A 16,294-nucleotide genomic window follows, 5' to 3' on the forward strand; every position below is an offset into this window, starting at 1 on the left:
CACCTGCTGCCCTGCTCTTTGTTTTGGGAACACTGTTGCCTCATTTTGGGTTAGCTGTTCTGGGAGACCTTGCCCTTTGTTTCTGCAATCTTTGTTTTTCTATGGCAGCACATTTGCACCTTGTGTAGTGATGCCAGGGGGCTTATGGCCCCACTTCCTCCACCATATTAGGTGCACGGTGTAGCCCACTTGCTTACCAGTGCAGGGGAGGTTATCCCCTTTCCTTTTTGGCATATTCATTTGTACTTTTCAAGTGCTGTGGGGACAATTTGTGTCCCCTTTTGTTTGTCTGTTACTTTTTATACACCTCATGAACAGACTGATGGCAGCAGATAACTCCTTTCCCTGGTGCACTAATGTGTGTTGCTTCTTTTGCCCTGCACACCATTATGTCTTGCCTTTTTTACTGCAAAAAATGTATTTAGGAAACAATATACTCAAAATGGCTAACTGTGCTTAAAGTCTGCTTTAAAGGTTACATTTCCTCTGTTAGCTAGCTGTCTTTCCAGGTTATGGAGAGACCTCTTTTCATGCCCTTTCGTAGCTTTTCTTTGGTAACCCAGGAAAGTTGGCCAGTGCGTGTCAGCTGGCAGGTAATGGGGAAGGGGCCTGTCTGGCCCCAATACACATTCCTCCAGGGTTATGGCTTTAACTGGACAGGCCCTGTAAATATGACTATCCACCATCGGCTAGCCACCTGAAAGTTTGAATGTTGCAAAGATCCCTTACTGGAGGACTTGACTTAATCCTAATTTGGTTTCTGACTATAAAGAGGGGAGGTGGACCCAGAAATTAAGTCTACCACTAGTTCTCCACTAAATCACCGAGAACAGGGGCTGAGCTATAGTTTTGAATATTTTACCACTATTAAAAGAACTAAGCATTGCATACCTATTCTATCCCTAACCACCTCTGTTGCTACTAGTAACTGCTCGGCTGCAACTAAACTCCTTCTGTGGTTTAAGATTGATAACTGGATTAGTGCTGCAAGCCTCTTTCAGCACCGGCTGCAATTCTCACAAGTGATTGCTGGTAACTGAAAGTTCATTCCCGACTGACTGTGGATTGGAGTTCTCAAGAACTGTAGTTAATATTCAGTTTATTTACAAGTCTGTGTTCCCTTCAAACATTCATTTAGGACAGTCTGGGTATATTAAAGATTGATCCTGAAACGAGAAGGTGAACACTTTGTTATGCCGGGTATTGAAGGCATTGTGAAGGTGCTGATGGCATCGCTGAGCTGAATCCATTTCACGTTACTTTTGTTTCATTAAACCTCCAACTTTGTCCATGTCGGGAGGTTCGGTATTGCCTAGGAATGGGCGAGCCACCATGGAGACACTAACAGGGCGAGCAGTGTTCTGCGATGGTGCCTGTACGGGATCACAGCTTAGGGACACTACTCTCTCCAGCTAGAGTAGCGTCTCATTGGAGAGCTGCACAGTGAACCGGCGTAGGGCTGTTTAGCAGCTCAGAGAAATGCAGAATAGCTTCTCTGACACGGAGAAAGGAGTTAGACAATTATTATGGCGTTAACCTAATGTCCTGGTCTGTGCAGCCTAGAAATAAGTATTGTGCTACCTTGTGCTGTACTTCTGCACTCCAACCGCTATGTTCAGAAAGTGCCCTACAAAGCTTTTCAAGCTAGTTTCTTTCACTTTGGCGGAATATTCTCACCAGGCCCCAATCATAAGATCATGAAAGGCAGTTCTAGAACACCTAGCTGGGTACTATGCAGCTAGTAGGTTCCAATCAGACTGAGTTTGGGATCTCCCCTCTATCTTGGCTTGCACCATCCTGAGGTTTGTCTTGTATTTGTTTTCGGTCCGCGCCTACCTCAAAGGATCCTTTGCGTAGTGTAGCCCTTCATCCAGGTACCAAAACTGCATACCTCAGAAAACCTGACTGTCCCTCCCCCTGCTGCACCTTCAGCCATGCATAGGTTCTGTACTCTGCATCCTTTCAGCACCGTTGGGATCTGTTGCTGGTGGAAGTACCTGGAGCATCTTCGCAGGTGCCACCACCGCAGTGGTCTGCGTCTGCCCTTGTGGGCCACCTGTGCATCCTTCTCCAGGCCTCTGATCAGTGGAACTGAGTCTGGGAATGCTCTGGTAGGGTCTCCCATGCTCCGTAGCCCACTGTATCTCTCCCAGAACTCTGGTACGATTTCATGTACTTTAATCCTGCTTAGAGCTGACAATTGATTCTGTCCTGTTCTTGCCCAAGGTCAAACTGTCTCAAGCCCTTAAACTTTCTGTATGTTTCTGAATGTTGTACTTGCCTGTGAAATAAATATCTTTTGTATATAGTTCGGGATTTTAGAAACCATATTTATTTTCCATTATTAGAGTATTTGTACTGTTATTTCTTGATGCTATACTTTAATTTAAGAGTGTATTTTCAGTATATTCCACACTGACCTTACTCTGCTGTGTGCTTGTGGGTTGGTTAACAGTGCTCTATGACCATGGAATCCCCTCCTAAGAGTGAAGTCTGAACTGTTCATCCACACATACCTCTGTTCGACTTGTCAGATGTTTGGTGGAAATCTAAACTCTCACCAGAGCACACTTTGAACAGTCCCCCTAAAAGCACCATCTACCGGTAGAAACCAGAGATGTAGCCTATTTTACAATCGTATTTTTATGATGACTTAATTTTGATTCTTTATGTGCTGAATAAAAGTTGCAATGGTGAAAGCCTTCAAATATCGTATCATCTTGCAGGTCGATTAGCATAATGAAGGTTGCCCGCGCCAAGCTGAGAGAGATTGGGCCTGAAGATATGGACATGGAAGAGTATAAGGTGAGCCTTTGGCGTTTACGCCCTTAAGACTGCCTAAATTCTCAGTTGTACTCCTAAAAGCAACATAGTTCACGGTCACCTTTAGAAGGAATTCTAAATATGCACATGATCCCCAAGACAGTAGGTCCCATCGACCTTTGTCAATGTTGATTCTGCACAATAAAATATTCGCTAAAGTGTTGGTGTAAAGAATTCTTCCTCTCCTAGCAACTCTGATCATTAATGACCAGTCAGGCTTTGTGCCCGGCCAGTTTACTTCCCATGATTTAAGGAAGTTATTCAGCATTATGGCAGTGGTTGATCTGGTGATTTCCTTGATGCTGTAAAAGCATTTGACTGTTTAGAATGGCTGTTCGTGATGGGAGTGCTCACTAGAATGGGTGTGGGATCGTATTCTATACAGCTAGTGTCCTTATTGTACTCTGCACCCCACCACACTGATGTACGTAAACTGAGTAGTGCTTTGCACTTGCCAGAGGCACCCGTCAGGGTTTTCCTCTTTTCTTTAGCCATTGACCCACTGAGGTTCCATCCTTGGAGAACATCATGCTGACAGGGGTCTTAGAGTGTTTGACCAGAATGTGGTACTTGCGCTGTGTGCAGAATATCTGGTTGTTTTTGTTCAATATCCGGCGCGCAACCTACTACCGATTGATGACAAGATAGTTACATTTGAACAGCACTCGGGTTTGTGCATTTAATTAATCAGAGCTATTTCTGTTAACAAAAGCGATTAAGCCGGGACGGTACTTTGACCGGTTTAGGTGGTCTCGGCAGACAGATGCTTGGCTATAAATATAACACATTCTGCGGCCCACTTATACGCATTGAATTACAGCCCACTTCTATAAGAAATGCACGATAAGTTTAAAATATGGTCAATGTAACTTCTTTTATGGCTCGAATATCCTTGATAAAAATTATACTACTCCCTAAATGCCTAGACTTGCTAACATACCTATCCGCCTCACTGCCTTATTTTCAGGGCGATACAGTCGATTTAACTGACCTTGCCTGGGGTGGGAAAACATTGCATATAAGATGGGGAAACGCTGATGTTACCGTACCACCAGGGAGGATTGAATGTTCACAATCTTGTGATTTACTCATCAGTCTACACGTTACATCATGCAATTTATTGGTAGCAACTTCCCCCGATACCACAACGCATCAAACTAGATAAGATGCCGGCACAACCAGCATCTCTGGTTACTGTCCTATCACCACTGATGCATGCCACCGCTCTTCGACGGACCCGGTAGAGAACACAATGTGGTCCTCTTTGCAATTACACAAGAAATATATGCTTTTTCCCCCTGATGGCTAGCTGGCTTTTATGGATTACACAGGGGGAGGGGTACATTCACTGTGGACAAGCGTATATATGCACTAATTGCATAGGGCAATGCTCACTCGGTGTTAAGACCTATTCAGTGATGGGAAATTTATCATCCTAGAGAAGTTCGAAGACCTACTTTCTCCCACTCTTTCCATTGCCTTGTATAGCGTAAAAGGGGAGCTGACAGTTAGATATCCATGTATACCAGCCGAACCTGAAGCCTAGCCCCCTTCCTGTGTTATTTAATGGCAACTGATCTATTGACTAACACCATCTCCTCGTTCTATAAGGTGGCAATCTGCCTTCTGTTAATGCGATGGCCAAATCCAGATTGGAACTTGCATTGGGAATCACCATTGAAGATGAGAAGTGGGAAAAGATATGCTGGCCATCTAGATATAGTTCTCTGAACTATAAACATTGAGCATTGCAATACTGTATTTTTGTTCCATCAGAAATATTATACCCAATTAAAAGTTGAAAAGTTTGATCCTACAGCGTCGGGGCGGGGGGATCTTTCTTAAATGTAAGCAGCTGAAGGCTGATTTCATACATATGACTTGGGGCGTGCCCAAAAATAGGTGGATTCTGGAGTGAGGCCCCGATACGGTGGCATCTATTATAAGTACAGAAGTTGCAGAAAGCCCTTTGATATGTCTCCTGTGCCTCGCACCACCTCTCCCAAAACTGTTGGGTAAATTTGTGGTGTTGGCACTACTCTTAGCTCGTAAATGCATTGCCTTGCAATGAATGGACAGGAATGCACCATCCTGGCCTCAATGGATGCATGAGTTACGAGATGATATAAGTAATTTATAATGTGCCTGTACACAAGTGTTTATAGGCGCGACAAGAAGAGGAAGGGAAGACGGGGAGAACAAAACAAACGATCTTACCAGTTCTTGTGGCATTCACTGCAAGGGGCAAGCGAATGAATGTGAGATTGACCGTGAATTGGTGCATCCAGTGGCCACACCCAGAGATCTCTGGTGTTACCTGAGCGACTGCTTGATGGGTAGAGACACAGGAGATACTGATAATGTAATTTAGATGTAACTATTTATGCAGTCTGTTACTACTATCGTTTGCTAGGCATATGAGCCAATTGATGCCAGCACTGGTGGTGTCAACTAAAACGTGGAACTGTCCTTGTTGACTGGTGGGACTATTCAGTACATATATGTGTGTTTATAGCATGTTGCGGCACTACCAAGATGTAACTGTGTAGTTCTCTCCTTGGTTTGTAATGGCATTATGAATAAAGAAAGTAAAAAACTAAAATATGCACATGACACATACTTAACAGTTATTGATACATTGGCCATAAAGCTTTGTGTTGTGTGCCCATTTGGACTTATAATACAATTAAAGGTGACTGCTTTTATCTCTTCAGACGTGGCATGAAGACTACAGCCTGTTTCGGAAAGTGTCTGTTTACCTTCTCACTGGCCTGGAACTCTACCAGAACGGAAAGTGAGTGCTTCCTGCCCTTTCTTAAAGAGCTTTGATATTTGTATAGTGGCAGAAGAAAGGCACTATACAAGACTGCCGACATTACATTATGTTTGTGTTAGAGAGGGTTGCTTGCAAGCTGAACCACAGCAAACTGGCTAGTGAAATAGCATTAGAACGTGCTTAAGAATAAGATTGCAGATATCATCTCTGTATACAAACTGCATGCCGCAATTTTACTTTTCCTTCCTGTCTTGAAATCCCAGCTCTACTTCGAACACTCGGGCATTTAGACCCCTCATTGTTTATACCATCCTTGTGCTTTGGATGTTACATATCGTCTGCATGTGTTTCTTAAGACGTTGGTTCTGCCTATTGATTTCTTGTTTCATCAATGCTGTCTTTAGTTCCTTTTACTCTCTTCATTGGCACGTTCATGACTCTGATATGATCTGGCATTTGTAACGCGCCTATAAACAAGTGTTTCAAGGCGCGACGAGGCAAGGGAGGGGGAACGAAGGGAGGGCATACAACAATCCTACTAGGCCAAGTGTCATTCAGATTGCGCAAGTTCATGGGATGGGAGAAGGGGAAGGTGCGGGGGGGGAATGGAGAGTGCAATACCTGGGAGGAATAACGACAATAGGTAAGTAACGGCCATCACATGGCAGTGCAAAAGTAAGTGCAGAAGTCAGGTGTCAAGTGCTGGTAGTCTTGACTGTGGGCATACAGAATTAGTCCCCATTGCAGGGGTTGCCTGGCAGGCAGTGCAGGTGTGTGAGACTGGCGGGGAGGGACCTGGGCCCGAGGTCAGAGGATGACCAGGTAACCGGTACAGTTTCAGTTTCAGCCAGGAGGTCAGCAGGGGGGAGGAGGAGAAAAAGCAGAAGCAAAGAGAAGGGTTTTGAGGTGTTTTTGGAACCAGAGATGGTTCTCTTGTTTCAGGGAGGCAGGGAGGCTGTTCCAGAGGGAGGCCCCAGCCGAGGAAAGAGATCTACCACCAACTCGTTGCTTGGAGAAGCGGCTGATCCTGAGGGAGTTGGAGGCGGATGAGCGAAGACCTCGAGAAGGAAGATATTTAGGAAGAGAGAGTTGAAGGTTTTGAGGCCCCAGGCAACAGAAGGCCTTGTGGACGATGCAGAGGGTTTTGAACTTAATCCTCGCAGCCACTAGGAGCCAGTGCAGAGATTTCAGTCCTGGAGAGACACAAAATGTTCAATGAACGTGAAGAGAGAGGAAGGATTGTGGGGAAAAGTGGCAGAGCTCCAGAAGTTGCAGGATTGGCGTGCCACTTCTTTAAATGATGTTCTTTCATTTGGGCCAAAATGATGGTCCTTGTGCATCACTGCAACATAGGTTATCTACTTGCGATTATATTGAGTTGGTTAACATAGAAATAATTGATGAAACATTGCCAGATATTTGTTTTTGATGGATTCTTTCCTCCAACGGATTCCTCATTTATGATATCCCTATCCCAGCGCAGCTGTTCTCCGTAAATGTTTCGGCCCCCAGGGGGCTAAAATGTTCAACAACGCCATGCGGTTCTATTCTATTCTATTTCGTTTTTGTAGAGCACTAGCTCGCCCGCAGGCCTCAGAGCGCTAAGACAAAACAGAACAAATAAACAGTTGGCATAATGTCTGGGAATTGGTTAAGATGTTAATCATTCCAAAATCATGAGGAGTCGATCAGAGAAATTGATCTAAAAGCCACCACCATCAAACAGACTGGTCTTGATAGACTTCCTGAATTGTGCGTATGACGGCAGTTGCCTGATGGAAGGGGGAAGATCATGCCAGACCCTAGGACCCCAAGTATTAAAGCTAAAGTCTCCTTAAGTTTTTAATCTGAAACACAATTGTTGCCAAAGGTCCTTTTCATTTGACCGAAGAGTACATCTGTGGGGCATTCTCTTAATGCTATCTTGTAGGTACATGGGTGCAATACAGGCAAGGCACTTATAGACCAAGCAACAAAGCAACCAGCCTTAAACAAGATCCTTTGTGCAACAAGGCGCCAGTGCAGCTTCCTCCAGGCGTTGGTCACATGGTCTCTGCGTCCTAGACCACAAACTGCCCTAACTACTCAATTTTTAATGGTTAGCAGTTTCTTTATATTTGTGATTGTGGTACCTGCCAATAAACCATTTACAATATTTGAGCTTCAAATTGATGGTTGCGGTAGGTAGCTATTAGGGCTTGGTTTGCTTCTGATAAATAAGATCTAATCTGCCATAACAGATGAGTTGTGTAGATGCTGCTAGAGCTTATGTGAGCTACGTGTTTATCACAGTTAAGATGACGATCAAATACTACCCCCAGTGTCTTAACCTCACTAGAAACCTGAATAGTGGAGCCTCCAACTTGAAAGGCTCCATATCATGGCTCCACACTGTCCACAATCAAAATATCTGTTTTTTTGTCATTTAATGCCAACAAATTATCTGACATCCATGCCTTGATGGCATCAAAGACTCTAGAGACCAACAGTGAGCCTGCCTCATAGGAACCTGTAAGTTCCAAGACAATCTGTGTGTCATCCGCACAGTTTGCATAATTTACACCCTGCTGTCGAGGAGATCAAAGAAGAGCTTGGAGTAGCTATTGTGAAGTAAAGGAGACACAATAGATCCCTGGGGCACTCCACAATCAAGAATGGCCTCCTCCTGAATTAAACTCCCCATGAACTAGCCTGGCCCTCATAGGCCCCTGAAAGATCTAAACCAGTCAACAGCTGATTTGGAGCATCTGCCCACTTCAGTGAGCCTGCCTGCCATCCTCCCACGATCCACAAGATCGAATGCAGCGGACAGATCCTATAACAATAGCATCGCTACTCTACCTTGGTCTACTATCCCGGTTAACATTGATTTAACATCTATAGGAGCAGTCTCTGTGCCGTGATTTTTTCCGGAAGCCAGATTGTCTGTTGGATAGGATACCTTTCTCCTCAATAAAAACATTGTATTGTAAACTGGCATTTGTATCCATAATCTTCTGAATGAAAGGCACATTAGTTATTGGGCGATAGTCTGTAAGGTCCTGTGGATCTAAACCTTCCTTTTTTTTAAAGCGGGGTGATCTATACTTCAATTCCTTCAGGAACTACACCTATATCGAAGGAGCGATTTATGATCAATGTGACAGGAGTAACTATGCCTGAAAAATATTTCTTAAACATAGTTACAAGAAATATGTTGCCCTTACAAGAGGTAGGCTTTAGTGTTTCAACAATTGACAGTGTTTCTTCTACTGTAATCTGCCTAAAGGAGAAGACCTCATCCTTATTTGTCTCATTACTATTAGCAATCAGGACCTCTGCACCAGTGAGAACACCACTTGCCTGCTGATAAGAAGAATGTTATGCTATTGTCCCTTGATGTTGTTTGACCCTAAACTTGAGACAATCGTGAATTCTTTGGCACCATGCATCATTCACGCATAGAGGAGGCTCCTTGGTTTTCCCCTTGAGTTTACCCAGAATATTAAAGAGCTCTCTGGTGCAGGATCCAGCTCCCAGAATGCGCTCCTCCAGTGTTACTTTTTTGACTTCCAATATAACATTCTTATAGTGTTTGGCTGCCTCTTTGTAGAGGGCCAGAGCATTTTTGTTTAGAAACTTCCAGCCTCTTTCAGCTGTTGGTTTAATGTGTCAAGCTGCTAGAACATCAGGAGAAAATCAATGACTTGCACTCTGAGGTATAATTTTCCTTTAGTAGCTGACTTCGAGTGGCGCTAACTCGTCAACGGTTTGATTAAGAATGCTACGCAATTGAATTGTGCAGGAATCTAGCGAGCTAGAATCCTCAATTGCTAGAAGTAAAGGTATAGAAATGTGTGTATGCCTGAAAAGAGACGTTGCTAGTACATCTACACATGGTAGTTTTAGTTCACGCGCAAGCATTCTTAGCTATGATATCTGGTGTAAAAAGTGAGAGTAGAATGAAATGGTGATCTGACAAACAGCAAGTTTTAACCTCTATAGGTGAGATTAACAGATTTCTGGACAAAGGTTTGGCAGATGTCGATCTCTGATCCGCACCGGGTCTGCCTATATTGGTTGGGGCGAGGACCATGACACTCAGCACTGCGGGTTGTCGGTCCATGCACCCAGAAGCCCTACAGGAAAGGGTTGACCTTCGTCCACAAAGAGAAGGCTAAGGCTCTGTGATCTTGGTCGAGTTTGCAAGGTGGTGATCAGTGCTCTGAAGATCGGGTAGCACTGCACAAGGGAAAGGAGAAGAAGAGGAAGGAGGAAGGAAGAGGTCCTGCTCTCCTAGATGATCGTTGCAACGGCATCCGTCTTCTTCGAAGAAGTCGCCACTCCAGTGGTTCGCCTGAGTGGCCAAAAGAGGTACATTTTCCAACCCAATACTCCACTCGGGAGTGTCAGGGCTCTGTAAGAAAGTTACTCCTACGTCCCGTCCCTTTTCCTCCATACTGAATGAGCATCCCTCGCTAGGGACGGTAGACAGAACCTTTTTCCTCAGAAAAATCATCTTCCCCTTTAAATGTAGATGCGCATGGGGACATGGCCCTGGGAGCATGCGCTCCCCTGCCTCTGCCCACCGGCGCCACTCCTCAGTCCTCTTTTCTGCGTCGACGGGAACACAGACTGCTTTCACCAGCCTCCTTGGTTAAGCCTCCGGCCTAGTAATTCCACGCGCCCTTCCCTGGAGAAGTATATTTGTCTTCTTTTTCTTACCTTCAATCCGGCACCACTGTGACCTGTGGTGCCACGCTCCTTCCCGGCAAATGTCGGCGTCAGCAGGCTTCAGCAGGTGTCTACCACGGCTGGGAGGGCTGTACCGCATGCAATGCGCTGACGCCGCATGCTCTGAAGAACAGATTAGCCAGGTGGAGGGAGCTCTTTGGGAAGTCACCTCCAGAGAACCTAAAGGAGTTCATTAGGAACAAGGCCAGGCCCAAGGTAGGGGCACTCTTCTCACTCGCAAAGGCAACTCCTTCCGCAGGAAGCGCACAAGAGGGAGGGGCCTATCAGGTCCTAGTACCAGCACACGTACCAAGGCTGCTTCACCTACCTACCACCAGGCCGAGGGGTCGTGAGATCCTACCAGTGACTACGGTGAGGGGCCGCAATGTTCTATTACCGGGTCTCAACCCGAGGGGCTACCCCCAATACCGGACAGATGTCTGAGGGGGCGCCTGTATGCAACACTACCGGCGGCACAGCCAAGAGCAATCAGCCTACAAGGCCGCGTTCTGAGGTGCAGGGTAGGCCCCAACCTCCACGCGCTGCGTCCTGGAGGAAGCCGGACCCAGCACAGCAAGCGCCACGACACAGGCACGTGGCATGCAGCCGGACAAAATGGCTGCTCAACCGACACCATCTCCCTTTGGGGACCAGGTAGGGGAACCAGTTTCCAGGTGGGACTGATCATTTCCTGGCACATGGCCCATGATATAACCATCAGCATTGCAGGGTAGATACACCTCGCCACATATAGCAAGACTGGGTGGGCCCAGGTCTCAGCAACCTCAGTGCTCATGCCTGCTCCACCTGCCTGTGAAGACAGGTTTTTGAGAAATTCCTGACTCTCATGAGGTCTCCAAAGAGGGGCATCATCCTGAAGGATGTTATCAGGGACATGCTCCCTCCAGTACAGCCGCTTGCATCCACGACCACCCCGCCCTTGGGTCCAGCTCCCCCGGGACCAATGCAGCCCCAGCTGCCTGCGCCAGTCCCCACGACACTGGCTCCCATGCCTCCTCAAGTCACAGCAGCCCTGTAGCCGCTGGCGCAGCAGTCTCCGGCGCCTATCAGTTTGCCACAGCTCCCTGCTCCGAGCACTCCGCCAGTTGCACTGGATCAGCGAGACACATTGGTGGACACGGATGAAGAGGAGGACCCTGACACGTTGTGCTTTATGGGCCTGGCTGAGTATTTGGGGATCCCACAGCCAGAGGTGGAACAACCACAGGCAGGGGTTTTGGCAGAGGTTCTTACTCTAAGCCCCACGGCTACAACGGGAAACCTAATGCAGAAGTACGTGGTGGTGCTTGCCAAAAAAGGATGGCTTGAACCACACTCTACACAGCCTACCAATAGGTGCCTTGACACCAAGTTTAGGAAAATGAGGGGGACCCTCTCTTGCTGTCGGCACACCCCCAACCACATTCCTCAGTGATCGCTGCAGCTTCACTCTACTCCAAGCCACAATCGTCCTCGGCTACTTCGGCTTCTGCACTGCTGGGTAAGGAGGGGATCTTGGAAGCTTATGGAAAGAAAGTCTATTCCAATGCATCTTTTCATATGCGCCAGTCCAATGCTGACGCCATGCTGGCTGCTGTCAACCAGAGGCTCGGGCGAGAGACCGCCAATTTCTTTCCTGAACTCCCTGTGCAGAGCCAGGTGCGCTTCAAGGCTGGGCTCGCTGAAGCCAAAATTGTAGTGCAGGATATAATGGAGTCCACAGTGGCTCACATTGACACCTCAGGGCATGCTATATGTATTGCTACCGACATGAGAAGGACAGTCTGGCGTATTCTGGACCTTACTTTCGAGTAGGGGGCAATATGTTCCATTCTATTATGTACGAGGAACTCGATAAGAACAGTTCGCAGATGGCCACGTTTTTTATCGATCCTCACAAAGTCCACCCCCAAGGCATAAAGCAAGGCGCTCCAGTGCTCAGACAAGGGTCGGTCCTTTGTAAGCTTCAGGGGTTTCCAGGAGGGACGGTCCAGGCAACTGGACAGATCACCAAGTCGGCACAGGCACAAGCAGCACAAGGCAGCTCAAAAGGGCTTCTTCCAGTGCCCCTCCTTGGCCCCAGCCTCAGAGGGCAAAAAAGCATGACACAACCATCCGGATCCACAAGTCTCTGGTGGGGGGGGTTGGTGGGGGCAGGCTTTCCCTTCACACTCAACGCTGGCGGACAAGGTTCACGGAACCATGGATTCCATCAGTAGTGTCCACGGACTTCCGACTACCTATCCCTCCTTCTCCTCTCTCCTCCCCCCTGCTCCCACAGATTGGTACAGAAACTCTGTTGGTGGGTATTCGATCGCTCGTAGAGAGTGAGGCAGTAGAGGAAGTCCCAGTCTCCCAGCGGGGTCTGGGCTTCTATTCACAGATTTTCGCCATAGACGAGGAGAACCAGGATGGCCTGAGAGTTGTGTGGGGCCTTTCCACCTTGAAGCTTTCCCTTCCTCTCCAAAAGTTCAAGATGGATACCCCAGCACTTATAGCGGAGACATTGTGTGCGGGAGACTGAATGTGCTCCCTGGATCTGGAGGATGCCTACCTACATGTCCCGATCTGGGAACCCCATTGGTCCTTTCTGAGTTTGAGGATCATGGGCTTTCATTTCCAATACAAGGTTCTACCCTTTTTGCCTCAATTCAGCCCCCAGGGTCTTTATAAGTCTGAATGCGGTGGCAGCCCTGCTCAGGGTCACTACATCTACCCATACCTAGATGAGTGGCTCGTCAGGGCAAGGTCTCCGGAGGCAGTCCTACACACTGCCTCTGCCCTCATGAATACACTACATGAGCTTGGATTTTCCATCAACCTCAAGAAAGCACAGTTGGAGCCCACGCAGTCTCAAACCTTCCTGTGCCTCATCTGGAATATGAGGCCCAAGAGGATTTTCCCCAAGATCACAGCCATCAAGAGGGCCCACGGGGCATGTTCTCAGCAGAGCAGTGACCTCGGCGTGGTGGTACCAACACCTCCTGGGCATCATGGTGGCGTGTCTCCTCGTAGTGCTGCATACGAGGCTTAGGATAAGGCGATTGCAGTTGCACTTCGCAGCCTTCTGGAGCCAGGAGAAGGGTTCCCAGGGCAGCCACAGCGTCCACAGGGTTTGGCCCCGTCAGCAGGCGGCTCACATTAACTGGCTTGAGTTGGCCACCTGGCTCGCTCTCAGACTTCCTCCCGATGATCAGCGGCAAGGCGATCTTTATTCAGACGGACAGCTCCACCAGCATGCATTACATCAACAAGCAGGGTGACACCATGTCTCCTCCCTTCTGCACTCTAGCAGTCAACATTTGGGAGTGGGCTCTGGTAAACGACATGCACCTTGCAGCAATACACCACCCGGGGTAATCCAACCTGGAGGTTCACAGGCTTAGCAGGCTGGGTGCGACAACAACAAATGGCAGTTGAACTAACAGGTTCTTCAGGGGATCTTCGACAGGTGAGGTCATCCTCAGGTGGATCTCTTCTCCACCTGGTACAACAGGAGGTGCCCCCAGTTCACGTCCTGGCAGGCACAGGGCAGGGGCTCTCTGGGCGACGCGATGCAGATCCAGTGGAATAACATGAACGCGTATGCCTGCCCTCAGACCAGCCTGGACCACAGCGTAATCTGCAAGATCCGGGAGGCCTGGCACCTTTGTATCATCCTGATAGCTCCGTGGTGGCCAGCTAGACCCTGGTTCTCGGAACTACTCAGCTTATCGGATCAGGCCCCAATGCACCTTCCGCTGGGCCCAGCACACCTACACTCTCAACAGGGAGGGATGGTCATCCAGCCCACCCCCAGAAGTTAGCCCTTGCAGCGTGGTTCCTGAGCAAGTCACACTGAGGCATCTACAATTGACGCAAGCTAACCTAGACATCATACAGGGTGCGAGGAGCGATGCTACCAGGAGCCAGTCCTTTTGGAAGTGGACTAGGTTTTGTCACTGGGCAGAATCAAAGGAGGTTGATCCGTTGACCTGCATGTTGGACAATGTGCTATCCTTCTCTGCTCACCTCACACACTCAGGGGTGTAGGTGGACACATGCTGCACCTATCTAGCTGCTATTGGAGCCTACAGGAACTCGGAGGAGGAGGTTTTTTCATCTTCTAATCTGGTGGTTAAGACACTTGGCCGGCCTGACCATGCTTTATCCGCCCATCAACGTGATCTTGGGCGTCCTGGTGCATAAATCATTCAAACCTATGGTGTCTGCGGGCATCACTCTAGTCACCATTAAGATGGCCCTCCTAGTGGGCCTTGCCTCGGCACGCCGGATCAGTGAAATCCAGGCTCTGGTGGCTTCAGAGACTTGTACGACGTTTCATAAGGAAAAGATGGTGCTTCGAACTAATTACACATTCTTACATAAGGTTGTCTCCTCTTTTCACCTGAATGAGGAGATTTAGGATGGCCAACGTTCTTTGAGGACCTCATGGATGACGCTCAGAGGGTATTGCACTGTCTGGATGTCAGGCGTACGCTGAGATACTACCTGGACAGGACCAGAAGCTTCTGCAAATCAGATGCTCTCCTTGTCACCTTTGGGGGAGTCAAAGCCGGGCTGTCAGGCCTCCAAGGCTTCCATAGCAAGGTGGATAGTTCCGCCCATCAAGGCGGCATACGAGGGGCAGCACAAACCTCTTCCAGCAAATATGCACGCCCACGCAATCGGAGCTAAAGCCACAGCGATTGCTTTCCAGGGGAAAGTCCCGTGGCAGGTTATCAGCAAGGCGGCTACATGGGCTACGCCCTCAGCCTTCTGCAAGCACTACTGCTTGGATGCTAGCTACAGGTCGGACGCAACATTTGGTCAGGCAGTATTAAGAAATTTGTTGTACTCGCCCATCCAGCATGGAGGAAAAGGGACAGGACATAGGAGTAATTATAAGTTACTCACCGTAGTGACTAACATACTCCTAGTCCATAGTCCCCTTTCCTCCATATACGTCCCACCATCCTGCCTCTTAATAAAATGGGTGTCATTTGGCAATGTTAACATTGTCAATACGTCAAAGGGGACTGAGGAGTGGCGCCGGTGGGTGAAGTCAGGGAGCGCATGCTCCCAGGGCCGCGCCCCGTGCGCATCTAAATTTAAAGGGGTAGATGATTTTTCTGGTGAAAAAGGTTCCGTCTCCCGTCCTTAGCGAGGGACGCCTATACAGTATGGAGGAAAGGGGACTATGGACTAGGAGTTAGTTGGTCACTATGGTGAGTAAGTTAGAATTATCAAAGGGAAGGTGGTGCACAAGGTTGGTAGGTGTTTTACCTGTTAACATTATTTTTAGGAGTGTGTGTGTGTGTGTGTGTGTGTGTGTGTGTGTGTGTGTGTGTGTGTGTTTATATAAATTACAAAGACTCCTTAACGGAGGTCCATTCAGGAGGCTGGAATTATACCTTTTCAAAATGGAGGAGGCTTCCCTAGAAGCTGATTGGCTGAAGTCTAGAGAAGGTTGTTATGAAATATTCAAATGAATTTGAACTGCCTTTCATTCCAGACACTAAGCAGGTCACTGCAATCTTGAGCTCCAGATGTAATTAGGATAAAACAGTTAAGGTTGGCCAAAGTGCTGCAGAAAATCTTCAACCAGAGACTAGAGGTAAGTGATTAATTTTTGTAGAAAAGTGGTTCCTAAATCTTGTGGAGTTTAGAATAGTTTAGTTGTACATAATTCAAAGTTTGATTTTAAAATGTTAATAGGGCTCTTAAAATAAAAGTTTATATGGATTGCAGAGGGGAAGCAGCCGGGAGCATTATCTGCTTCCTGATCGAAAAAATGAACATGCAAGCTCTGAGGCCTACAATGACGTAAGGGGCCTTGGGAGCGCGCAAGCTGCATGTGACGTGGTGAGCCCTCAATCCATTACCAGGCAATGAGGTGAGTAATTTAGTATTAGCGTGGAAGGGAACCGGGCCTCTTAGTGAAATGAACGGAGGCGCAGCAGTGCGGTGTATCACCTATGCGTTTCCGTACACACGAAGAAG

General features: G+C 47.7%; 1 protein-coding gene across 4 annotated transcripts in view; it reads left to right on the top strand.

Moving 5' to 3' along the window:
- USP28 (ubiquitin specific peptidase 28) overlaps window positions 1-16,294 on the top strand; it is a 977,853-nt gene that overhangs the window by 738,127 nt on the left and 223,432 nt on the right. For all 4 annotated transcript variants that reach the window (XM_069614230.1, XM_069614233.1, XM_069614232.1 and 1 more), the window contains 2 exons: window positions 2,727-2,805; window positions 5,538-5,617. In XM_069614230.1, the coding sequence (XP_069470331.1) occupies window positions 2,727-2,805; window positions 5,538-5,617 (159 nt within the window). The remainder of the gene's footprint in view (window positions 1-2,726; window positions 2,806-5,537; window positions 5,618-16,294) is intronic.

Source organism: Ambystoma mexicanum, chromosome 9 (genome assembly GCF_040938575.1).
Source record: "Ambystoma mexicanum isolate Mex_15411 chromosome 9, UKY_AmexF1_1, whole genome shotgun sequence".
NCBI lineage: Eukaryota > Metazoa > Chordata > Amphibia > Caudata > Ambystomatidae > Ambystoma > Ambystoma mexicanum.